The sequence below is a fragment of the Oncorhynchus kisutch genome, linkage group LG12 (genome assembly GCF_002021735.2).
Source record: "Oncorhynchus kisutch isolate 150728-3 linkage group LG12, Okis_V2, whole genome shotgun sequence".
Taxonomy (NCBI): domain Eukaryota; kingdom Metazoa; phylum Chordata; class Actinopteri; order Salmoniformes; family Salmonidae; genus Oncorhynchus; species Oncorhynchus kisutch.
Window position 1 is genome coordinate 11,873,731 of NC_034185.2, and position 26,441 is coordinate 11,900,171.

Below are 26,441 nucleotides of genomic sequence, written 5' to 3' on the forward strand. Positions count from 1 at the left end.
TACCCCGTAAACTCTAGGGATAGACGGCGCAATACCCATAGACTCCAGGGCGATGACCAGCGCTGGTATAAAACGGCAGGACCACAGTCTTTTCACCAGCTCCTCAAAATGATTGAAAAAGTAGTATCTAGGAGGGTCGTAGAGGCAAGGATGACGACGCTGGCTGGGATGATTGATCTCACAGCCGATGCATTTTTCTCGTATATATTCGCCAATCACCACGTTTAAAAGTGTAGCTACAGAGGCCTTGATTGTATCCACAAAAACAGTACTGGCCACCCCATCAAACACATCCTCAGGCTGGGTAAATGTCGGGGGTGTCACGGGTCTTGCCAGGGGTGCGTAGAGTGTAGGGCTTCGTGGCATAGAGTCTTTAGTGTCGGGCCCCCATGACGTAGTGGCTTCCTCGTAGATGGTCTGGAGATCCATGGTGTATGCTGAAATGAAGAACTGGCTGCTTTTTTTCTTTTTATTGTAGAACAAGGCCCTTGGGTATCTGGGGGGGCGGGGTTAAAGCATCCGCTTACTTAGTTTTCTTCTGACGCTGTATCTTCTTGAGGCTCTTTTGCATCGTAATCTTTACGATTCGTATATATTATGCACTTCTTTAAATGAACAAGGCTCTGACGCTGTTGGCTCTGTACAAAGAGAGCATCCAACGGTTGCAACATTTTCAATTCCAGTACATCCCAACTGTTAAAAGGAATAAGCAGACGCAGTCGGGTATCCCCAGTCAGGCCACCACCCCTAAGTTTGTGGTTTCGGATTGCCTCGGTGCCGATATAGAACTCCACGCTGCCGCACGGTCGGCCATTCTTTCTTTGTATTTTCACCCTGTGAAATATTTGTCCTGAGGAGTCCGGGGTACCTTCCCAACGGGTCTCGTGGCCCGTGAACACACTATACCCCTTGGTGATAAGGCTCAGTTCAGGACACACAACCTTGCGAAAAACCGACCAGTCTTCAACACCATATTCCAAGCCTACAGTCTGGTCTGTATATTCTTCTCCTTCATCTACCGTATAGAGGGTCACTCTACAGGCCAGGTAATCAAACCGATACCCCCACTGCTGGCCATTAGACATCAACACTTGATCTGTCAGAGCATTTGCTGGCGGTATTTGGGTTCTATACACATTTAAAAAACGTTTTTTTGGCGCATCATATATTGCTGGTTGATACTTTGCCCTTGCTCTATGGGCAACCCGAAGGCCTGTTTCAGTTGTTACAGTCATCACTGCTTTGGTACCGATCCCAAATTCCATGGTTATTCTTAAGATCTTGTGCACTCTTAAACAGGTATTGTTCAGCGGCTTTATAAGGGGCCTTAACCAACCCAGACCGTGAGAAACAGTAACAGGTTGACCTGACACATGGTCACTTACTCAACCCCACCAACCCCCCTGGGCATGCACCCTTCTACATGACATAGGGTCATAAATCATTACATAGGGTCATAAATCAGGCTTGGGTCATCAATCATTAACGGCCTGTCAAAGGGACCCTTACTCACCCCATAGCCCCCACCTAACCAGGCTTGCCTATCAGGCTTGGGTCATCAATCATTAACGGCCTGTCAAATGGACCCTTACTCACCCCATAGCCCCCACCTAACCAGGCTTGCCTGACCAGAAGACATGCACACGTCATCACTACATAGGGTTCACATAGAGTTCACATAGGTTCACATAGGGTCATCAATCAAAATTTTGACCCGTGACATCTACTTTATTCTCTCTCATTTTCTATGAAGGTATCTTTACTATTGGGTGCTTTTCCCACTACTGACCCGATCATATTGCATTGGACTAGTAACCGAAAGGTTGCAAGTTCAAAACCTCGAACTGACAAGGTACAAATCTGTCGTTCTGCCCCTGAACAGGCAGTTAACCCACTGTTCCTAGGCCGTCATTGAAAATAAGAATTTGTTCTTAACTGACTTGCCTGGTTAAATAAAGGTTAAAATATATTTATATATATATAGCTGTATAGGAAATCGGCAATCTGTTCGCTAGCTCACCCGACCTGTGTTGATTGACATTTTGCTGGTCCAATCAGAGTGCCGATTGGGCGTCTTACTAGCATTTTTTTTCATGCAGGAGCTATGCTGAGGCTACTGTTTCTGGTTGCATGGAGAGTAATCCATGTAGACTCTGTGCCACAAAATGAGTGACAAAACACATCAAAACCTGGCCAGATAATAAGTCACCATTCCAAGTCAACTGTCAAGTTTGATTTTGTATAAAGTCAAGTCTCAAGTCACCAACATTGTGATTTGAGTCAGACTCCGAGTCCAATTTATGTGACTATAGTCCACTCAGCACAGAAGGCGATAGAGTTAGCAGGACAGTATTCATCAGGACACACAATGATAAAAAAAAAAAATGCTTTTCAACAGTTAAGTAAAATTGGCATTTCTAACTGGATAAGCCAAGGAAGCCCCTCACTGTTCCAGTCTGTTTATTTCCCGTTTGGTGCCTAATGAACATGGCCAAGGTCTTTCATCTCTGTTCAAAGCTGAGCTCTCACAGGAGGTTGTTGTTTTCCTTGGCATGCAGAGAAAGAGTTATGTATATATATATATATATATATATATACATATATAGAGAGAGAGAGAGAGAGAGAGAGAGAGAGAGAGAGAGAGAGAGAGAGAGAGAGAGAGAGAGAGAGAGAGAGAGAGAGAGAGAGAGAGAGAGAGAGAGAGAGAGAGAGAGAGAGAGAGAGAGAGAGAGAGAGAGAGAGAGAGAGAGAGAGAGAGAGAGAGAGAGAGAGAGAGAGCAGAGGGCCAGGCTTTTCAGTAACGTTTGTGCAAGCAAGCATACTGACTTGGCTCATTCCTGAAGAGAAAGCTACCCATGTTTCTACTCCTAGGAAAGGAAAAGGTAGCCACTTCTGGTAGCAAAGGAGGAGGAAAACAAGGTATGATTCCAAAAACATTCCACACTCTCCCATGTCAGAATGGATTCTGATTGGCTGGGAGTAGACCCAGTAATGGGAAGGCCCTCGACACTTCCACAACCTCTGGGTTTCTGTTTAAAGGGCCAGTGCATTTAAAAATGTGAATTTCCAGTTTTTTTGTGATATTTCCACACCATGAGGTAGAAATAACACTCAGAAAAATGCCTGTTCAGATGGGATGGAACTTGACATCACAATGTGATCAAATTAAAATAAAATATTCATCTGGGTATCCATCTCTCCATCTATCCATCTCTCCATGTCTTCATTTCTTTATCTGTCCATCTCTTCGTCTCTCCGTCTCTTCATCTTTCCATCTCTCCCTCTTCATATCTTCATTCATATGTTTTATAGGTTTGCAGTGATATGGCTTGCTCTATATTTGTAGCTGATGTTATCAATTGTTCTCAATTGTCAGCCATGCTTTCCTTTTCCATCCACACCCTCCGTCTAGGGTCCCCACCCTCCGTCTAGGGTCCTCACCCTCCGTCTAGGGTCTTCACCCTCCGTCTAGGGTCCTCACCCTCCGTCTAGGGTCCTCACCCCTCCGTCTAGGGTCCTCACCCTCCGTTTAGGGTTCCTCACCCTCCGTCTAGGGTCCCCACCCTCCTCCTAGGGTCCTCACCTTGCGTCTAGGGTCCTGGATCCACACCCTCCATCTAGGGTCCTCACCCTTCATCAAGGGTCCTCACCCTCCATCTAGGACCCTCACCCTTCGTCTAGGGTCCTGGATCCACACCCTCCATCTAGGGTCCACACCCTCCGTCTAGGGTCCCCACCCTCCTCCTAGGGTCCTCACCTTGCGTCTAGGGTCCTGGATCCACACCCTCCATCTAGGGTCCTCACCCTTCATCAAGGGTCCTCACCCTCCATCTAGGACCCTCACCCTTCGTCTAGGGTCCTGGATCCACACCCTCCATCTAGGGTCCACACCCTCTGTCTAGGGGCCTCTCCCTCCGTTTAGGGTCAACACCCTCCGTCTAGGATCCTCACCCTCCGTCTAGTATCCTCACCCTCCGTCTAGGGTCAACACCCTCCGTCTAGGGTCAATTTCCTCCGTCTAGTATCCTCATCCTCCGTCTAGGATCCACACCCTCCGTCTAGGATCCACACCTTCCGTCTAGGATCCTCACCCTTCGTCTAGGGTCCTGAACCCCTAGATGAGGGGTCAGTTCCCTGGCTTCTGGCCAGGTCTGGTAGTGTTGCAGGTGTGTCTTTTACCCTTTTCACACTAACCCAAACTGTATCTTCCAGGCTTGGATATGTTCTTTTCATGATGTCCTTTCCAGCACAGTTCCAGCAACTGTGTTGGAGGCGTAGCCGGGTCAGCTCAGTACAGCTTGTTTCAGTTGGGCTGAGTTCAGCTCTGGTCAGTAGTGTGAAAAGCCCTTTTGTGTGTCCTTCATGTTATTCCAAGAGTGTGTTGGGCGGCGAGGACACACACACACACACACACACACACACACACACACACACACACACACACACACACACACACACACACACACACACACACACACACACACACACACACACACACACACACACACACACACACACACACACACACACCAATAGGAGGAGGAGTTGCCTGGACCACTACATTGGAGTATTATCCCCTATTATCCATCTCTCCATGTCTTCATGTCTTCATCTCCCATCTCTCCATCTCTCCCTCTTCATATCTTCATTCATATGTTTTCTAGGTTTGCAGTGATATGGCTTGCTCAATATTTGTAGCTGTGGTAACAATGGCACTTGTGATGTTATCAATTGATCTCAGTTGTCAGCGATGCTTTCCTTTTCCATCCACGCCCTCCGCCTAGGGTCCTCACCCTCCGTCTAGGGTCCTCACCCTCCGTCTACGGTCCTCACCCTCCGTCTACGGTCCTCACCCTCCGTCTACGGTCCTCACCCTCTGTCTAGGGTCCTGGATCCACACCCTCCATCTAGGGTCCTCACCCTTCATCAAGGGTCCTCACCCACCATCTACGGTCCTCACCCTCCGTCTAGGGTCCTGGATCCACACCCTCCATCTAGGGTCCACACCCTCCGTCTAGGGTCCCCACCCTCCTCCTAGGGTCCTCACCTTGCGTCTAGGGTCCTGGATCCACACCCTCCATCTAGGGTCCTCACCCTTCATCAAGGGTCCTCACCCTCCATCTAGGACCCTCACCCTTCGTCTAGGGTCCTGGATCCACACCCTCCATCTAGGGTCCACACCCTCTGTCTAGGGGCCTCTCCCTCCGTTTAGGGTCAACACCCTCCGTCTAGGATCCTCACCCTCCGTCTAGTATCCTCACCCTCCGTCTAGGGTCAACACCCTCCGTCTAGGGTCAATTTCCTCCGTCTAGTATCCTCATCCTCCGTCTAGGATCCACACCCTCCGTCTAGGATCCACACCTTCCGTCTAGGATCCTCACCCTTCGTCTAGGGTCCTGAACCCCTAGATGAGGGGTCAGTTCCCTGGCTTCTGGCCAGGTCTGGTAGTGTTGCAGGTGTGTCTTTTACCCTTTTCACACTAACCCAAACTGTATCTTCCAGGCTTGGATATGTTCTTTTCATGATGTCCTTTCCAGCACAGTTCCAGCAACTGTGTTGGAGGCGTAGCCGGGTCAGCTCAGTACAGCTTGTTTCAGTTGGGCTGAGTTCAGCTCTGGTCAGTAGTGTGAAAAGCCCTTTTGTGTGTCCTTCATGTTATTCCAAGAGTGTGTTGGGCGGCGAGGACACACACACACACACACACACACACACACACACACACACACACACACACACACACACACACACACACACACACACACACACACACACACACCAATAGGAGGAGGAGTTGCCTGGACCACTACATTGGAGTATTATCCCCTATTATCCATCTCTCCATGTCTTCATGTCTTCATCTCCCATCTCTCCATCTCTCCCTCTTCATATCTTCATTCATATGTTTTCTAGGTTTGCAGTGATATGGCTTGCTCAATATTTGTAGCTGTGGTAACAATGGCACTTGTGATGTTATCAATTGATCTCAGTTGTCAGCGATGCTTTCCTTTTCCATCCACGCCCTCCGCCTAGGGTCCTCACCCTCCGTCTAGGGTCCTCACCCTCCGTCTACGGTCCTCACCCTCCGTCTACGGTCCTCACCCTCCGTCTACGGTCCTCACCCTCTGTCTAGGGTCCTGGATCCACACCCTCCATCTAGGGTCCTCACCCTTCATCAAGGGTCCTCACCCACCATCTACGGTCCTCACCCTCCGTCTAGGGTCCTGGATCCACACCCTCCATCAAGGGTCAACACCCTCCGTCTAGGGTCCTCACCCTCCGTCTAGGGTCCTCACCCTCCGTCTAGGGTCAACACCCTTATCTTAGGGTCCTCACCCTCCGTCTAGGGTCAACACCTTCCATCTAGGGTCCTGGATCCACACCCTCCATCAAGGGTCATCACCCTCCATCTAGGGTCCTGGATCCACACCCTCCATCTATGGTCAACACCCTCCGTCTAGGGTCAACACCCTCCATCTAGTATCCTCACCCTCCGTCTAGAGTCCTCACCCTCCATCTAGGACCCTCACCCTTCGTCTAGGGTCCTGGATCCACACCCTCCATCTAGGGTCCACACCCTCCATCTAGGGTCCTCACCCTTCATCAAGGGTCCTCACCCTCCATCTAGGACCCTCACCCTTCGTCTAGGGTCCTGGATCCACACCCTCCATCTAGGGTCCACACCCTCTGTCTAGGGGCCTCTCCCTCCGTTTAGGGTCAACACCCTCCGTCTAGGATCCTCACCCTCCGTCTAGTATCCTCACCCTCCGTCTAGGGTCAACACCCTCCGTCTAGGGTCAATTTCCTCCGTCTAGTATCCTCATCCTCCGTCTAGGATCCACACCCTCCGTCTAGGATCCACACCTTCCGTCTAGGATCCTCACCCTTCGTCTAGGGTCCTGAACCCCTAGATGAGGGGTCAGTTCCCTGGCTTCTGGCCAGGTCTGGTAGTGTTGCAGGTGTGTCTTTTACCCTTTTCACACTAACCCAAACTGTATCTTCCAGGCTTGGATATGTTCTTTTCATGATGTCCTTTCCAGCACAGTTCCAGCAACTGTGTTGGAGGCGTAGCCGGGTCAGCTCAGTACAGCTTGTTTCAGTTGGGCTGAGTTCAGCTCTGGTCAGTAGTGTGAAAAGCCCTTTTGTGTGTCCTTCATGTTATTCCAAGAGTGTGTTGGGCGGCGAGGACACACACACACACACACACACACACACACACACACACACACACACACACACACACACACACACACACACACACACACACACACACCAATAGGAGGAGGAGTTGCCTGGACCACTACATTGGAGTATTATCCCCTATTATCCATCTCTCCATGTCTTCATGTCTTCATCTCCCATCTCTCCATCTCTCCCTCTTCATATCTTCATTCATATGTTTTCTAGGTTTGCAGTGATATGGCTTGCTCAATATTTGTAGCTGTGGTAACAATGGCACTTGTGATGTTATCAATTGATCTCAGTTGTCAGCGATGCTTTCCTTTTCCATCCACGCCCTCCGCCTAGGGTCCTCACCCTCCGTCTAGGGTCCTCACCCTCCGTCTACGGTCCTCACCCTCCGTCTACGGTCCTCACCCTCCGTCTACGGTCCTCACCCTCTGTCTAGGGTCCTGGATCCACACCCTCCATCTAGGGTCCTCACCCTTCATCAAGGGTCCTCACCCACCATCTACGGTCCTCACCCTCCGTCTAGGGTCCTGGATCCACACCCTCCATCAAGGGTCAACACCCTCCGTCTAGGGTCCTCACCCTCCGTCTAGGGTCCTCACCCTCCGTCTAGGGTCAACACCCTTATCTTAGGGTCCTCACCCTCCGTCTAGGGTCAACACCTTCCATCTAGGGTCCTGGATCCACACCCTCCATCAAGGGTCATCACCCTCCATCTAGGGTCCTGGATCCACACCCTCCATCTATGGTCAACACCCTCCGTCTAGGGTCAACACCCTCCATCTAGTATCCTCACCCTCCGTCTAGAGTCCTCACCCTCCGTCTAGGATCCACACCCTCCGTCTAGGGTCCTCACCCTTCGTCTAGGGTCAACACCCTCCATCTAGGGTCAACACCCTTCGTCTAGGGTCCTGAACCCCTAGATGAGGGGTCAGTTCCCTGGCTTCTGGCCAGGTCTGGTAGTGTTGCAGGTGTGTCTTTTACCCTTTTCGGACTAACCCAAACTGTATCTTCCAGGCTTGGATATGTTCTTTTCATGATGTCCTTTCCAGCACAGTTCCAGCAACTGTGTTGGAGGCGTAGCCGGGTCAGCTCAGTACAGCTTGTTTCAGTTGGGCTGAGTTCAGCTCTGGTCAGTAGTGTGAAAAGCCCTTTTGTGTATCCTTCATGTTATTCCAAGAGTGTCTTCAATACATTTTCTGTGATTCTTAAGGGTCTTTCTCTTCTTCTTCTCCCACACTTCTTCAGATGACTTTTAGGTAAATGTGTTGATTGTTTGCTCGCTAGAAGGTGTGAGTTTAATTTGTTTGCTTTTCCCTACTAACTCTAGGCTACTTGACGCCGCCTACTCAAAGTATGTGGGGCTAAGCAGCTTGGAAGCGTTGATTAGTTTTCAAACTAGGAGGTTTCCTCTCTTTACACTTGCAATGAGAATACCATGCTAATGTTAATCACAGCCACCATTTCCATAGATTGGAATCAATGCCAACCATGTCTGACTGCCAGACTGCCACAGCGGATGAGGTGAGTAGAACTGGCCTAGAAATACAGTTACTAGAACCAGTGTTCTGATGGCGTTCTACATGTATTCATGCCCTTACTGCCAGAGTGGTGTGTATTTGAATAGACCGAACAAGAACGGAGAAGCTCTCATTCCTTGTTCGGTTTATTCAAATACACACACACACAGTTAGAAATAAAAAACAACAACAACAACAACAAAAACATTGATATGGATACAGCTTTGGCCACATTTGCCCCAGAAGGCCATTGAATCCTTTAGCTAAGCAAAAAATATATAGGCCTTGTAAAGCATTTGAAATACAGTTTTTAAACAAGTTTGATATGGTGCTTAACCCCTAGATGTGAAGATGATTTGATCAGCATTGTAATAATAGGGCTATGTTATTAGTGTGTACGAGCAATTCCTCACCAATCCCTGACCACCACTTTAATATCTTGGCATGGACAGGTCTGCCTTAGCCTGCATTGTAGAGGTCAATGAGAACCCAGAGGCCCCTCCCTGGACTCTATCAACCCCATGGACACCGAGCTGCACCTGGACTCTATCAACCCCATGGACACAGAGCTGCACCTGGACTCTATCAACCCCATGGACACAGAGCTCCACCTGGACTCTATCAACCCCATGGACACAGAGCTGCACCTGTACTCTATCAACCCCATGGACACAGAGATGCACCTGGACTCTATCAACCCCATGGACACAGAGCTGCACCTGGACTCTATCAACCCCATGGACACAGAACTGCACCTGGACTCTATCTACCCCATGGACACAGAGCTGCACCTGGACTCTATCAACCCCATGGACACAGAACTGCACCTGGACTCTATCTACCCCATGGACACAGAACTGCACCTGGACTCTATCTACCCCATGGACACAGAGCTGCACCTGGACTCTATCAACCCCATGGACACAGAACTGCACCTGGACTCTATCAACCCCATGGACACAGAACTGCACCTGGACTCTATCTACCCCATGGACACAGAGCTGCACCTGGACTCTATCAACCCCATGGACACAGAACTGCACCTGGACTCTATCTACCCCATGGACACAGAGAAGGTGACTAATGCTGTGACCCCAGAGAAGGATGTGGATGAATGTGAACATTTATCTTTTATCATTTATCTTGACAAACATTTATCTTGACCTGTGCACATACATTGTAAACTTTCATTCATAGGCTAGGCTGTAGCAACCTCATGTTGGGTATAGGAAACATTTGAGTATCATGTAGTAACCTAAACTTATGGATGTTACATTGAGCTGGGTAAATAAAATATGAATGATAATCATCTAATATGCTGTAATAGAAATAAGGCCATGCTCATTAAAAAACAAATCCTCCTCCCTCATCTTAAATGACACCGACCACCACTACTATTCTTAGTACCATTAGTATAGTAGTACTGTTAGTTCTACTACTAATATTAAGGTACATGGTCACACCCTCTCACAATCAACTCAATATTATTAGCAAGGTGTTCTTAATGTTTCGTATGCTCAGTGTAGTTTGTATCGAAGACAAAAACATGTAATTATACTGCACTTCCAATTCCTGCTAACTATTAGCATAATGAACTCTGTTGACCTTTCACATGATCTGCTGACATCGGTAACTATTTAAGGATAGTGTTAAGGCACACTTGTACAAATCATTTCTCAGCTTGTGGGAGAGCTTGGAAATGGGGCTGCTGCAATTTAGACTGTGAAAGCGAGTGATGAGGAAAACCAATTCTTTGTCCACAGCTTAGGGGAGTAGTGATTTGTTCTGCAAGTCATACACTCTGCCTCAGCTCTGGGGAGATGCTATCACTCAAACCAGAGGAGACCCCAATATCAAATCCATTGTCCCCAAAACACCTTCTGTCTATTATGAGTTTAGAACATTTCAGGAAGCTCTCAGTTTGTGGGAGTGTGTGTGTCTGGCCCAGTCTACATTTGTTTTGTGTGTGTGCGTGTGCGTGTGTGTCAAATCAAATGACACACACACGCATGTGTGGGTTCACCGTGTACAACAGCATATGTGTGTGTGTGTGTGTTTGGGTTTATTTGACACGTGTACAATGTTTGCTATGCAGTCTCTGAAGGTGTGCCTTTCTCTACCTATTCCTAGCATCCGTTGCATGTGAAATGTGTTGCTATAGATTTGTCTGTGTGTGTGTGTGTGTGTTCCCAGGCTGACCAGTATCAATGCGGTGACGCTCTCTCGGGCGACCTGGGAGAATGTTTCATCCACTGTACAGTACTCCTAACAGCTGCATAGAGCTCATTAGCTAGACAGGTGAGGATCACACTCCACATTAAAGGTTGCAATAGCACTGTCAATGGCAGACTTGGTTACTCCAAACAAATTTGGCTTTGCATGTAGAAATGTTGTGTAATGCACCTTTAACAGAAAATCACCTTCTAGTGTAAATAAATAAATAATAAATAAATTATGCTGTGTATATGTATGCTTCCTGAAGTCAAATGACCATATCGCCCTCTAGTGGCCTCATGGGTGGAATAGTATTTAAGATTTTTTAAATAATAATTCATTCCTAATTTTTTTTATTTTAATAAGCTGAAAATCCGGTGTTTATTTGTCAAATGGTTATGTTATATTTCAGTCTTCTGTGATGTATATAAAGTTTCATATTGGGATGCAAACTCAAAATGTAATACATTTCAACAGGTGTCTTCTTTTTTTAAGCCCATAACCATGTGTGTGAGATGTTTACTTTTGTTTCAAAGTAGATTTGTTTAAGACTACCAAGAAGGTTAATGAAGTGAGAAGAAGGCATTGGTCTGAAGCCAAAAAAGAAAGGAAATTCATGGCTACTCCACCCATGCTCTACCAAGGTTTTTAAGCACACAGCTTTAACCTACTACAGTAGCTATGTTGGTCTATTGTATTTGAAACAATGTGTATGCAGGTTGCTTAGGATTCAAACCTTCTCAAACAGCCTAATTCATACTTTTATATTATAATGCACAGTCACTCGTTTTGAGCCATGGGGGACAATTACCTTCCATATTTTCCTCTCTAAGATAATGATACTAAAACCCACACATGATAACAGATTGGACTAATTCTTAACTGTCTATTTTATGGTCACATAATTATCTTGACGTGAACCCCTCTATGGCTGTTCTTTTTTTCATGCAGCCAACAAACAGAAGTAAATCTACTATTGTTTACTGAGATTAAGCCTTGGGGTTTTGACTAAAAGGGAGGTGCTAGTTATGCATTTCCTGTCTACGTCTTAAATGGCACCCTATTCCCTATTGGACCTGATCAAAGGTAGTGCACTAAATAAGGAGTTGGGTACCATTTGGGACACATCACTGTCTTTCTCTTTAATTGCTTTTGAGTGTCTCGTTTTAGCCAGGAAGTAATTTTCTTGTTTTCTCATTTAGTTGTAATGGTTCTATCAGAAACACACCTATATAAAGATCAATGTTCACTCAGGAAGTCATTTTCTTGTTTTCTAATTTAGTTGTAATGGTTCTATCAGAAACACAAACCCCATAAAGGTCCATGTTCACTTACAGTTCTAAAAAAGAATTACATTCTTTTTTTTGTAGTTTTAAATGAGGATGTTTAAATTATCACTTCAGCTGTTGAACATGTTTTTGGGGGTGAAAAAAAATTAAATAACTGTTTAATCTTGTATTTTCTTTCTTTGTCATTTCTAGAACAATGTCCAATGTTGGTTTCTCAAGACATACCAGCCAGGAAAGTGGAACATTTCCGACGCTAAGCTGAAGCCACAGGAACCTCAACCTAGGTATAGACTTGATATCTCTGGTATAGTCTTGATATCTCTGGTATAGACTTGATATCTCTGGTATAGACTTGATATCTCTGGTATAGTCTTGATATCTCTGGTATAGACTTGATATCTCTGGTATAGTCTTGATATCTCTGGTATAGACTTGATATTAGACTTGATATCTCTGGTATAGACTTGATATCTCTGGTATAGTCTTGATATCTCTGGTATAGTCTTGATATCTCTGGTATAGACTTGATATCTCTGGTATAGTCTTGATATCTCTGGTATAGACTTGATATTAGACTTGATATCTCTGGTATAGACTTGATATCTCTGGTATAGTCTTGATATCTCTGGTATAGTCTTGATATCTCTGGTATAGTCTTGATATCTCTGGTATAGTCTTGATATCTCTGGTATAGTCTTGATATCTCTGGTATAGACTTGATATTAGACTTGATATCTCTGGTATAAACTTGATATCTCTGGTATAGACTTGATATCTCTGGTATAGACTTGATATCTCTGGTATAGTCTTGATATCTCTGGTATAGTCTTGATATCTCTGGTATAGTCTTGATATCTCTGGTATAGTCTTGATATCTCTGGTATAGACTTGATATTAGACTTGATATCTCTGGTATAAACTTGATATCTCTGGTATAGACTTGATATCTCTGGTATAGTCTTGATATCTCTGGTATAGACTTGATATTAGACTTGATATCTCTGGTATAGTCTTGATATCTCTGGTATAGTCTTGATATCTCTGGTATAGTCTTGATATCTCTGGTATAGTCTTGATATCTCTGGTATAGTCTTGATATCTCTGGTATAGACTTGCTATCTCTGGTATAGACTTGATATTAGACTTGATATCTCTGGTATAAACTTGATATCCCTGGGATAGACTTGATATCTCTGGTATAGTCTTGATATCACTCATTCACTTTAGAAGACTTGTGCCTTTTACACTTATCTCAAGTTAATTTGGGTTTCATAAAGGTGCCCCGTTGATAAACAGTTAGCCAGCCAGCCAGCCAGCCAGTCAGTCAGTCAGTTAGTCAGTTAGTCAGTTAGTCAGTCAGCCAGCCAGCCAGTCAATCAGTCAGCCAGCCAGCCAGCCAGCCAGTCAGTCAGTCAGTCAGTCAGTTAGCCAGCCAGCCAGTCAGTCAGTCAGCCAGCCAGCCAGACAGTTAGTCAGCCAGCCAGCCAATCAGCCAACCAGCCAGTCAGTCAGTCAGTTAGTCAGCCAGCCAGCCAGTCAGTCAGTTAGTCAGCCAGCCAGATAGCCAGTCAGCCAGCCAGTCAGTCAGTCAATTAGTTAGCCAGTCAATCAGTCAGCCAGCCAGTCAACGAGTTAGTCAGCCAGCCAGCCAGTTAGTCAGCCAGCCAGCCAGTTACTCAGTCAGTCAGTCAGTCAGTCAGTCAGTTACTCAGTCAGACAATCAGACAGTTAGTCAGTCAGTCAGACAGTTACTAAGTCAGTCAATACAACCGTTGTAGTTATATCTTTAAATTGTTCCCACAGTATGAATTGAACAGTAACCAAGGACCAAGTCCCAACACACGTACCAGGAAGTAGTAGTCACCATAAGGATACAACCACATTAGTAAAGAGAACAGGGAAGAATTGGCATCACTGTAGGCCTACATCAGTATAATGTCATTTATGAGAGAAGCGTACCACATGCTCTAGCTACTGTGATCTTTTTCAGTGATGCCGTGATCAGACACTCCTGCACACCAAAGACAATTGGCTATCTGGCCAGGGTTGGCCTCTTCTCAGGGGAGGTGGAGCCCTATGGGACGACCCGAGACAAAGTTTGTCTGGAGGTTATGGACCGCCTCAAGGCACAGCCTGATGGGAAATACGTGGTGGTCACGTGGTAAGGTCATTACACACACAAACACATATACATAGACACATGCACACACACACACAAACACACACACTTATGCCAACATTTGTACAATACAATCAAAATAAACTATCTATATGTGTCATTTTATTAATCATGTCTGTGTGAGAATAAATAATTATAGCAAACAAGCATGGGCATGGATCACGACATAAAGACAGATGTCAGCAATGGAATATTTATACGGACAGACAAAATAGGCCTACTAAACAACACCAAGTAAACAGACTAAAACAACCATATGGCCTCAGCAAAGTAGACAGGAAAAGATTGAACAACAATGACTAGCTATGGATTCTGATTCATACACAATGTTTGGAAAGGGGAGACTTGCGCCCTGAGACGAGTGCCTGTGAGTGAGTGAAACGTGTCTGTCTGTCTGGGGAAACAAGAGCATTGGGAGAGTGGCTTGTTCTAAATCCAATCATTGCAGCAGGCTCAATGTCACGACTTCCGCCAAAGTTGGCTCTCCTGCCTATTCGGGCGGTGCTCGGCGGTCGTCGTCACCGTCCTACTAGCCGCTACCGATCCCTTTTTCGTTTGTCTGTTGGTTTTGTCTTATTAGTTTCACCTGTGTGTATTTTAGTTTAATTAACGTCCTTATGTGTAGTAGGTTGTCCCGCCCTTGTTTTGTGCGGTATTGTTTTTGTATTCGTGTCATTTGGTGTAGTACTTGTGTTTTATTCTCCGGTCTATTTTGATCCTGTGTTGGATTATTCACCCTGTGTGTTGGGTTGACCTTGTTTTTTTGTGCGCCGGAGAATAAACTGTTCGAATCACTGATACCTGCTCTCTGCGCCTGATTCCACCCACCTTGATAAAACGTGACACTCAACCATTACACCACACCATTTATTGACAGACAGAAGAACTAGCCAATGTGTGCTGGCCTCTATCCCAAAGGACTGTCTGGCATGTGAATCGAAGGGCACATATTATATGCCAAATGGCACTACATTGAATTTGTAACTGCCCTTGACCTCTGACATCCTCTTGGCAGGATTACACCCATTACACTGGGTGAGGGCAAGACCACCACCACACTGGGGTTGGCACAGACCCTAAGGGCACATGAGCCTCAGTTGTATTTCCTTAATTCCTCACTTCCTTCTCTAAAGGCATTGGATGAGGAGGTCCAAGGGGTGGAGATTTGGATCTTCTCTTCCAATGCGCTTTGAGAAGGAGGCGAGGCTAGAGGATGTGATGAATTGAAAAAAGTCACCTAATCGTGCCACAGTGAATATACCAATGTATCACACAGACACTAAATATCCCCTGAAACAACTGTGAATGGTCATGCTTGACTAGAGGTACAGTGCATTCGAAAAGTATTCAGACCCCTTTCATTTTTTCATGTTCTGGTACTCTTTCTAGAGCTGGCCGCCCGGCCAAACTAAGCAATCGGGGGAGAAGGGCCTTGGTTAGGGAGGTGACCAAGAACCCGATGGTCACTCTGACAGAGCTCCAGAGTTCCTCTGTGGAGATGGGAGAACCTTCCAGAACGACAACCATCTCTGCAGCACTCCCCCAATCAGGCCTTTATGGTAGTGTGGTCAGACAGAAGCCACTCCTCAGTAAAAGGCACATGACAGCCCACTTGGAGTTTGCCAAAAGATACCTAACGGACTCTCAGACAATGAGAAACAAGATTCTCTTGTCTGATGAAACCAAGATTGAACTCTTTGGCCTGAATGCCAAGCATCACGTCTGGAGGAAACCTTACACCATCCCCACGGTGAAGCATGGTGGAGGTAGCATCATGCTGTGGGGATGTTTTTCAGCAGCAGGGACTGGGAGACTAGTCAGGATCGAGGCAAAGACGAATGCAGCAAAGTGCAGAGAGATCCTTGATGAAAACCTACTCCAGAGCGCTCAGGACCTCAGACTGGGGGCGAATATTCACCTTCCAACAGGACAATGACCCTAAGCACACAGCCAAGACAATGCAGGAGTGGCTTCGGCACAAGTCTCTGAATGTCCTTGAGTGGCTCAGCCAGAGCCCGGACTTGAACCCGATCGAACTCTGAAGAGACCTGAAAATAGCTGTGCAGTGACGCTCCCCATCCAACCTGACAGAGCTTGAGAGGATCTGCAGAGAACAATGGGAGAAACTCTCCAAATACAAGTGTGCCAAGCTTGCAGCTGTCATACCTAAGAAGACTCGAGGCTGTAATCACTGTCAAAGGTGCTTCAACAAAGTACTGAGTAAAGGGTCTGAATACTTATGTATAAATGTGATATTTCATTTATTTTATTTTTTATTTTATTTTGCATGTATAAATGTTTTTGCTTTATCATTATGGAGTATTGTGTGTAGATTGATAAGAAAGAAATGACTGTAACGTAACAAAATGTGGAAAAAGTCAAGGGGTCTGAATACTTTCCCGAATGCACTGTAAATGGAATGGGAGGTAACCTAACCTCTCTGCAGGTACTCAGCCTGTAGGTGTATCGTTAGATGATGTATTAACAGTCCAAGCAGCAGGAACAGCTGAGTGGGTCTGTGGCCAGTGAGGTGATGGCTGTGTTGACCTTCAGAACCAGTCTGGAGGACATGACGCGTTGCCAGGCCAGGATGAACTGGTCAGTGTGTGTGTGTGTGTGTGTGTGTGTGTGTGTGTGTGTGTGTGCAAGCTTGTTTGTTCGAAAGACGAAGAGAGAAAGCACATTTAGCCAATTACGTTAAGTGTCATGCAATCTAGCAAATAACATGTGTCCACTTACGATGCTTGTTCTGTATAATTTACATTCACGGTGTGCAAAAGAGCGAGCGCTGCTGTTATTGCACCAGAGTGAGTCTCGGCTGTGTTCGCCCCACAAGGTATCAGTTGAGTCTCGCTGTGTTCGCCCCCACAAGGTATCAGTTGAGTCACGCTGTGGTCGCCCCACAAGGTATCAGTTGAGTCTCGCTGTGTTCGCCCCACAAGGTATCAGTTGAGTCTTGTTGCATTCGCCCCACAAGGTATCAGTTGAGGCTCGCTGTGTTCGCCCCACAAGGTATCAGTTGAGTCTTGTTGCATTCGCCCCACAAGGTATCAGTTGAGGCTCGCTGTGTTCGCCCCACAAGGTATCAGTTGAGTCTCGCTGTGTTCGCCCCACAAGGTATCAGTTGAGTCTTGTTGCATTCGCCCCACAAGGTATCAGTTGAGGCTCGCTGTGTTCGCCCCACAAGGTATCAGTTGAGTCTCGCTGTGTTCGCACCACAAGGTATCAGTTGAGTCACGCTGTGTTTGCCCCCACAAGGTATCAGTTGAGTCACGCTGTGCTCGCCCCACAAGGTATCAGTTGAGACTCGCTGTGTTCGCACCACAAGGCATCAGTTGAGTCACGCTGTTTTCGCACCACAAGGCATCAGTTGAGTCTCGCTGTGTTCGCCCCCACAAGGCATCAGTTGAGTCACGCTGTGTTCGCCCCACAAGGTATCAGTTGAGTCTCGCTGTGTTCGCACCACAAGGCATCAGTTGAGTCACGCTGTTTTCGCACCACAAGGTATCAGTTGAGTCACGCTGTGTTTCCCCCCACAAGGTATCAGTTGAGTCACGCTGTGTTCCCCCACAAGGTATCAGTTGAGTCTCGCTGTGTTCGCACCACAAGGCATCAGTTGAGTCTCACTGTGTTCACCCACAAGGGATCAGTTGAGTCTTGCTGTGTTCGCACCACAAGGCATCAGTTGAGTCACGCTGTGTTCGCCCCACAAGGTATCAGTTGTGTCTCGCTGTGTTCGCCCCCACAAGGTGTAAGTTGACTCTCACTGTGTTCGCCCCACAAGGTATCAGTTGAGTCTCGCTGTGTTTCCCCCACAAGGTATCAGTTGTGTCTCGCTGTGTTCGCCCCCACAAGGTGGAAGTTGACTCTCACTGTGTTCGCACCACAAGGTATCAGTTGAGTGTTGGCCATGTTGATGAGAGAAAGCTATGAAGTCCAATCTAATGTAGACCATGGAGGTGAGAGAATCATTTAATGTACCCAGACACCCAGACGTGACCTATGAGATTAATCTGTTATTAAAAACGCTTTGAGACCCTTATGTTTTCATTAGTGTGTGTGTGTGTGTGTGTGTGTGTGTGTGTGTGTGTGTGTGTGTGTGACCTAAGGGTGTATATGTTGTCTAAATAAATCACACCTGTTGGGAGCAGATTGGTGTTGTGGATGGGTGTGTGTGAGTGTGTGTGACCTAAGGGTGTATATGTTGTCTAAATAAATCACACCTGTTGGGAGCAGATTGGTGTTGTGGATGGGTGTTGTGGATGGGTGTTGTGGATGGGTGTGTGTGTGTGTGTGTGTGGGTGGATGGGTGTGTGTGTGTGTGTGTGTGGGTGGATGGGTGTGTGTGGGTGGGTGGATGGATGGGTGTGTGTGTGTGTGTGGGTAGATGTGTGTGTGTGTGTGTGTGTGTGTGTGTGTGTGTGGGTGGATGGGTGTTGTGGATGGGTGTTGTGAATAGTTGTGTGTGTGGTCTTTATTTTTGCTGGACACGTGTTTTAATCTCTAGCACCTGCTCCAAAGCATTAAATGTGTTTCTAGAGTATCTTTTCATAGACCTACAGTATATACCCACCAGGAAACCCTGTCTGTCTTAACAACAAGTAGGCCACAGACAAAGGACATGGAGAGAGAGAGAGAGAGAGAGAGAGAGAGAGAGAGGAGAGAGAGAGAGAGAGAGAGAGAGAGAGAGAGAGAGAGAGAGAGAGAGAGAGAGAGAGAGAGAGAGAGAGAGAGAGAGAGAGAGAGAGAGAGAGAGAGAGAGAGAGAGAGAGAGAGAGAGAGAGAGAGAGAGAGAGAGAGAGAGAGAGAGAGAGAGAGAGAGAGAGAGAGAGAGAGAGAGAGAGAGAGAGAGAGAGAGTATTTCAGCTGTGACGCCCAGAGATCAATTGCTTCATCAATAATAAATATTGTTGTTGCTCCAAGCTTGAGGATCAGGTAATTTTTTTGATTTCTTGGTGGTATCTGTTACATAGGAAAATGTCTTGGTAATAGGCAAAAACACTCAGAGGACAGTTTATTAGGTACATACACCAATCTAGTACAGGGTTGGACCTCCCCCTTTGCCTCCAGAACAGCCTGAATTCTTAGAGGCATAGAAACGTTGCTCAATTGGTATCAAGGGACCCAACCTGTGTTAGGAAAACATTCCCCCACACCATTACTCCACCGCCACCAGCTTGTACTGTTGACACGAGGCAGGATGTGGTCATGGACTCATGCTGCTTACGCCAAATCCAGACTCTGCCATCAGCATGGTGCAACGGGAACCAGGATTCGTCAGACCAGGCAATGTTTTTCCAATCCTCAATTGTCCAATTTTGCTGACGGTGTGCCCACTGGAGCCGCATCTTGGTTTTAGCTGATAGCAGTGGAACCCAGTGTGGCCGTCTGCTGCGTTTAGCCCATCAGTTATGAGGATTGACGAGTTGTGCGTTCCGAGATGCCGTTCTGCACACCACTGTTTGCTTGCACGATTCTTGCCATTCTCCTTCAACCTCTCTCATCAAAGAGCTGTTTTTGCCCACAGGACTGCCTCTGACTGGATGTAATTTTTTGTTGTCGCACCATTCTTGACAAACCCTAGACAATGTCATGCGTGAAAAGCCCAGTAGGCTGGCCGTCTCAAAAATACTGGAGAAAATACATGCCTGGTGCCAACGATCATACCATGCTCAAAGTCGCTTAGGTCAATCGTTATCCCAATCGAACAGTAACTGAATGCCTCGATGCCCGTCTGCCTGCTTTATATAGTAAGCCATGGCCACTTTGACTCACTATCGGTAGGAGCTATACATTTTCTTGAACGGCTGATGTACCTAATAACCAGATAGGTGCAGTGAAATGTGTTGTTTTACAGTCAGCTATAGCAGTACGGCGCCCCTGGAGCAATTTAGAGTTCAGTACCTTGCTCAAGGGTACATGAACAGATTTTTCACCTCATCCGCTTGTGTATTCGAACCAGCAACCTTTACTGCCCAACACTCTAACCGCTAAGACATCTTGCGCCGACAGAAATGGTCGCCTCGCTTCACGTTCCTAGGAAACTGTGCAGTATTTGTTTTTTTTAATGTATTATTTCTTACATTGTTGCCCCAGGAAATCTGACGTTTTATTACATACAGCCGGGAGGAAGTACTGGATATAAGAGCAACGTCAACTTACCAATATTGCGACTTTCCCGAGGCGGATCCTCTGTTTGGTCCACCACCCAGGGCAATTGATCGGATTCCAGCCGGCGACCCAAAACAACGGCACCGCAGAAGGGGCAGACGGAGCGGTCTTCTGGTCAGGCTCCGTAGATGGGCACATCGCACACCACTACTCGCCAATGTCCAGTCTCTTGAAAACAAGGTCGATAAAATCCAAGCAAGGGTTGCCTTCCAGAGAGACTTCAGAGATTGTAACGTTCTTTGTTTCACGGAAACATGGCTCACTCGGGATACATTATCAGAGTTACCCCCCCCCCCACCCCCCCACCCCCACCAAGCAGACACATCGATGGCCCTGAAAGAACTTCATTGTACTCTATGTAAACTGGAAACCGCATAACCGCAAGGCTAATCTGAAAACAAGACTCCCTACATTTTATCAGCATATCAAATGCGCGACCTGGGCTGGTTAAACCCTGGATCATTGTTACTCTAACTTCTGCGATGCATACAAAGCCCTCCCCCGCCCTCCATTCGGAAAATCTGATCAATTTTGTTGCTCCCAGGCTATAGACAAAAACTAAAACAGGAAACGCCCGTGCAACGCTGGTCTGACCAATCAGATTCCACGATGCAAGATTGCTTCAATCACGTGGACTGGGATATGTTCCGCATAGCGTCTGACAATAACATTGATGAATACGCTGATTTGATGAGCGAGTTTCTTAGCAAGTGCATCGGTGATGTTGTACTCACAGCGACTATGAAAACCTTCCCCAACCAGAAACCGTGAATTGATGGCAGCATTCCCACAAAACTGATGTGGCAGGGTCTACAGTCAATCACGGACAACAAAAAGAAAACCAGCCTCGTCGTGGACCACGATGTCTTGCTCCCATACAAACTAAACAACTTCTTTGCTCGCTTTGAGGACAATACAGTGCCACTGACACGGCCCACTACCAAAACCTGCGGGCTCTCCTTCACTGCAGCCAACGTGAGTAAAACATTTAAACGTGTTAACCCTTGCAAGGCTGCCGGCCCAGACGGCATCCCGAGCCGCGTCCTCAGAGCATGCGCAGACCAGCTGGCTGGTATGTTTACGGACATATTCAATCAATTGTATTTATCATCATTAGTCATTTAGGTCAACATTGGATCATTCAGAGAACCTCACTGAACTTCTGGAGAGAGTTTGCTGCACTGAAAGTAAAGGGGCTGAATAATTTTGCACGCCCAATTTTTCAGTTTTTGATTTGTTAAAAAAGTTTGAAATATCCAATAAATGTCGTTCCACTTCATGATTGTGTCCCACTTGTTGTTGATTCTTCACAAAAAAATACAGTTTTATATCTTTATGTTTGAAGCCTGAAATGTGGCAAAAGGTCGCAAAGTTCAAGGGGGCCGAATACTTTCGCAAGGCACTGTATCTAATATGACATTTGTAAAGTCTTGATTGTTTTGAAAGTTCTGTATGTGTAATGTTTACTGTTAATTTTGATTGTTTATTTCACTTTTGTATATTATCTACCTCACTTGCTTTGGCAATGTTAACACATGTTTCCCATGCCAATAAAGCCCCTTGAATTGAATTGATTGTATGCTTCACGACAAGTTCAGTGTTGTATGTTTCTTCCTGTTGTCCCCCTCTCCCTCCCTCTCCTTTCTCTCTCTCCCCTCCCCCCCTCTCTCTCTGTCTCTCTTTCTCCCTCTCTCTCCTCTGTCTCTCTCTCTCCCCTCCATCTCTCTCTCTCTCTCTCTCCCTCTCTCTCTCCACTCTCCCTATCTCCCCTCTCTCTCGCTCCCTCTCTCCCCTTTCTCTCTCTCCCCCCTCCCCCTCCCTCTCTCTCTCCCTCTCTCCCCTTTCTCTCTCCCCTCTCCCCCCTCCCTCTCTCTCTCTGTCTCTCACCCTCTCTCCCCTTTCTCTCTCTCCCTCTCTCCCCTATCTCTCTCTCCCCTATCCCATGCTCTCTCTCTCTCCCTCTCTCCTCTCTCTCTCCCCTCTCTCCCCCTCTCCCCTCTCTCTCTCTTTCTCTCTGCCCTCTCTATCTCTCCCTCTCTCTCTCACTCCCTCTCTCTCCTCTGTCTCTCTCCCTCTCCCCCTCTCTCTCCCTCTCTCCCCTCTCTCTCTCTCAATTCAATTCAATTGACTTTATTGACATGGCAAGTTCATTATTACTTACATTGTCAAAGTATACATATAGAAAAATTCAATACATACAAAATTATATATACATATTTATATATATATATATATAAAATATATTAAATGGTGGGACCAACAGCAATAATAATAGGAGTAGTGGACATGGGATTACCATTAACAACAACAACAATATCAATGAGAACAACAATACATTAAAGCAGTGGTAGTAGACCAGTGTCAACATGATTGAGAAGACACATTACATGGTATGAAAGACAAAACTTAACAAGATGGGAAATATTATCGACATTACATTGCACTTTTCACTGGCTGTCCCTCAGGTTGTGGCAGGAGGACACATATTTGGCTTCCGAAACTGCACATTTTGGCTGTTCACCCAATAAATAATAGATATATTTTATAGTTTCAAATTCTCTGTATTGAATTATAATTTTGGGAAAGAAATATTCTCTTTGGTCTGAGTATTTGTCACGGTGTAATAGGAAATGCAGCTCTTCTCTCTCTCTCTCTCTCTCTCTCTCTCTCTCTCTCTCTCTCTCTCTCTCTCTCTCTCTCTCTCTCTCTCTCTCTCTCTCTAGGGGACACCTTTATTTGTTCACACCTGTCCGTGTTCAGATATAGCCCAGGGAACTCGTCCATCCTGGCTGATCAGATCGCCTTGAACCTGGTGTGCCCAGAGCGGTGAGTGAAAGAGGAATGGCTTTGTTGTTTCTGGTTAGAAAGTCAAGAAAAATGATTTTAGTCCAGGGTTTTGTTTATGTTCAATACATCCAACTGGATGAATGCTTATAAATGTTACTTATGCTTATAAATATCTAATTATTCTGTTGTTTGTGTCTCACCTCTTCCCCCTACACCCCCTTACCAATTTTATCACATCAGCACACACACTCAATACCATGCTTTTCACACATTCACACACACATCAATAAACATCACATACACACACACACACACATACGCATACACTCTTCCCCCAGTCACCGAGGCGGAAGGAGGGCTCCTATCCCTCATTCCACCTTCATTAACTATCTCTCCTTCCACCTTCATTATCTATCCCTCATTCCACCTTCATTAACTATCCCTCCTTCTACCTTCATGAACTATTCCTCCTTCCACTCTCATTAACTATCCCTCCTTCCACCTTCATTAACTATGGCTCCTTCCACCTTCATTAACTATCCCTCCTTCCACCTTCATTAACTATCCCTCCTTCCACCTTCATTAACTATCCCTCCTTCCACCTTCATTAACTATGGCTCCTTCCACTCTCATTAACTATCCCTCCTTCCACCTTCATTAACTATCCCTCCTTCCACCTTCATTAACTATGGCTCCTTCCACTCTCATTAACTATCCTGCCGTCCACCTTCAGTAACTCTCTTCTGACAATCTAAGATGATCAAGCAAGTGGATTCTGGAATACAGTATGGTAATGTACCAAAACAGTATGGTAGTGTACCAATACAGTATGGTAATGTACCAATACAGTATGGTAGTGTACCAATACAGTATGGTAGTGTACCAATACAGTATGGTAGTGTACCAATACAGTATGGTAATGTCCCAATACAGTATGGTAGTGTACCAATACAGTATGGTAGTGTACCAATACAGTATGGTAGTGTACCAATACAGTATGGTAGTGTACCAATACAGTATGGTAATGTACCAATACAGTATGGTAATGTCCCAATACAGTATGGTAATGTCCCAAATGGAACGCTATTCTGTATTTAGTGCACTAAATAGGGCTCTGGTAAAACATAGTGAACTATATATTTTGGGATGCAGTTTATTACCTCTCCAGTCCAATCATATTCTCATCTCTCACTGTCTGAAAGGATGCTATTTTAATCTCAAGTTTCTAACTCTGGGGATTTCATTAGGTTATTAACTGACCGATCGACCTCATCCACCATCATGCACGACCTCCAAGCTAAAGACTAGAAGTTACCCCTATCCACTGGTACGGACTCAGATACGTTTTCATTCTCATATGGGTAAAGTTAGGTTTGCTCTTTTTCCATAGGAAATTGTTAAAGTCAGAAGCTGACTTTACCATACATATGATGATATCGTCAAGTCTATACCTTCTTCACACAGCCTCACAGATCACACATCTCCATTTTGCGCCACGACACAGAGGTGTCCAATTTTTTAACGTGTTAAATGTGCACCAATGGCTGGCGTCAACGTCTCTAGCATCAACACACACACACACGCACTCACGCACGCACACACACACACACACACACACACACACACACACACACACACACACACACACACACACACACACACACACACACACACACACACACACACACACACACACACACACACTCTAACATTTCCTGAGCTCTCTTACTCTTCAGATGTTTGTTAGGCACCTGCTCACACATTTATTTTGTACATGTGATATTTATTCATTTAGCAGACGCTCTTCTCTGGAGTATAATCACTAATCAGGGTACATTGAGTGCGTACACTGTGGAGGTGAAGACGAGAACAAGTGCATGAATTGTTGTAATCAACGTTATTTGAAATGCTAATTGTACAATACACAGGGCTAATGCCCTGAATGAATAAAATCACTGATTATTCTCATAATCAAAGAGGAATAATGTGTTTTTTGTGCCTGCTTCTTGAGTCCTGCTTCTGTGTGCCTACTTCTTGAGTCCTGCTTCTGTGTGCCTGCTTCTTGAGAGAGAGTGGGGGGAGAGAGAGGGGAGAGAGAGAGAGAGAGTGAGAGAGTGTGAGAGAGAGAATGTGAGGGAGAGAGAGAGAGAGAGAGAGAGAGAGAGAGGGAGGGAGGGAGGGAGGGAGGGAGGGAGGGAGGGAGGGAGGGAGGGAGGGAGAGAGGGAGGGAGGGATGGAGGTAGAGTGTGAGGGAGAGTGTGAGGGAGAGTGTGAGGGAGAGTGTGAGGGAGGGAGAGTGTGAGGGAGGGAGGGAGGGAGGGAGGGAGGGAGGGAGGGAGGGAGGGAGGGAGGGAGGGAGGGAGGGAGGGAGGGAGGGAGGGAGGGAGGGAGGGAGGGAGGGAGGGAGGGAGGGAGGGAGGGGCGAGAGAGAGAGAGACTTTTCCAATTAGTGCAGATGAGGGAAAAGGGGAAATACACATTTTTAAGCAATTGTGATAGAGCCCTTATCCCATTGACCAACTGGTATTTTCCACTCCCCTTAGTGCAGGGGTCCTCACTACTAACACTCCCCCTAGTGCTAGTGCAGGGTTCCCAACTATATTCAGCCACGAGCCGATTTTTCATTTTGCCGAGGGTCGGGGAGTCAGAACATAATTACAAAGAATTTGAGCACTGCAAATTGACCGCAAGAAGCCCAAACAGATATAATATTTCAGTAAAATATAATGAGAGAGAGAGAGAGAGAGAGAGAGAGAGGACTGTTGGTGGCAAATCTCTGTTTGTCAGAATGAAGGGGAAAGGAAGAGAGTGAGAAAGAGAGAGAGATAGAGAGATCCAGACCATTTCTTAACCCAACAACCCAATACAGCAAAGTGAGGAGAGAGTGAGACAAAAGAGTGGGCGAGAAAAAGGGATAAGAGGGAGTGACAGACATCTGGCAGTGGTGTGCCTGTGCACACTAAACGGAAGTTCCCTATTGGTTTTCTCCCCAATCTTTTCCATTGGTCACGATGGGTTCAGTCATGGGGAAGTAGTACTCAGTGGAGGTAATTTCCCCATGGCTTCTCAGCCATGCTCAAAACCCTCCTCTCACCT

At 46.2% G+C, this 26,441-nt stretch overlaps 1 protein-coding gene and 1 long non-coding RNA gene across 3 annotated transcripts; both read left to right on the forward strand.

The window, feature by feature from the left end:
* The first annotated feature begins 8,471 nt into the window (after positions 1 to 8,471).
* LOC109900218 (uncharacterized) lies at positions 8,472 to 11,216 on the forward strand. The gene is made up of 3 exons (XM_031836646.1): positions 8,472 to 8,709; positions 9,158 to 9,781; positions 10,899 to 11,216. The coding sequence occupies exons 2-3, from the start codon at positions 9,227 to 9,229 to the stop codon at positions 10,983 to 10,985; spliced, it is 642 nt and encodes a 213-aa protein (XP_031692506.1). The 5' UTR covers positions 8,472 to 8,709; positions 9,158 to 9,226; the 3' UTR covers positions 10,986 to 11,216.
* A 228-nt stretch (positions 11,217 to 11,444) lies between these two features.
* Positions 11,445 to 24,939, forward strand: LOC116376497 (uncharacterized). 2 transcript variants are annotated; one of them, XR_004211862.1, is made up of 4 exons: positions 11,445 to 12,492; positions 14,199 to 14,369; positions 23,282 to 24,135; positions 24,593 to 24,939. It is a non-coding gene; the product is annotated as an uncharacterized LOC116376497 (long non-coding RNA). The 2 variants fall into 2 exon arrangements; XR_004211861.1 differs by having other exon boundaries at positions 23,282 to 24,939.
* The last annotated feature ends 1,502 nt before the right edge of the window (positions 24,940 to 26,441 follow it).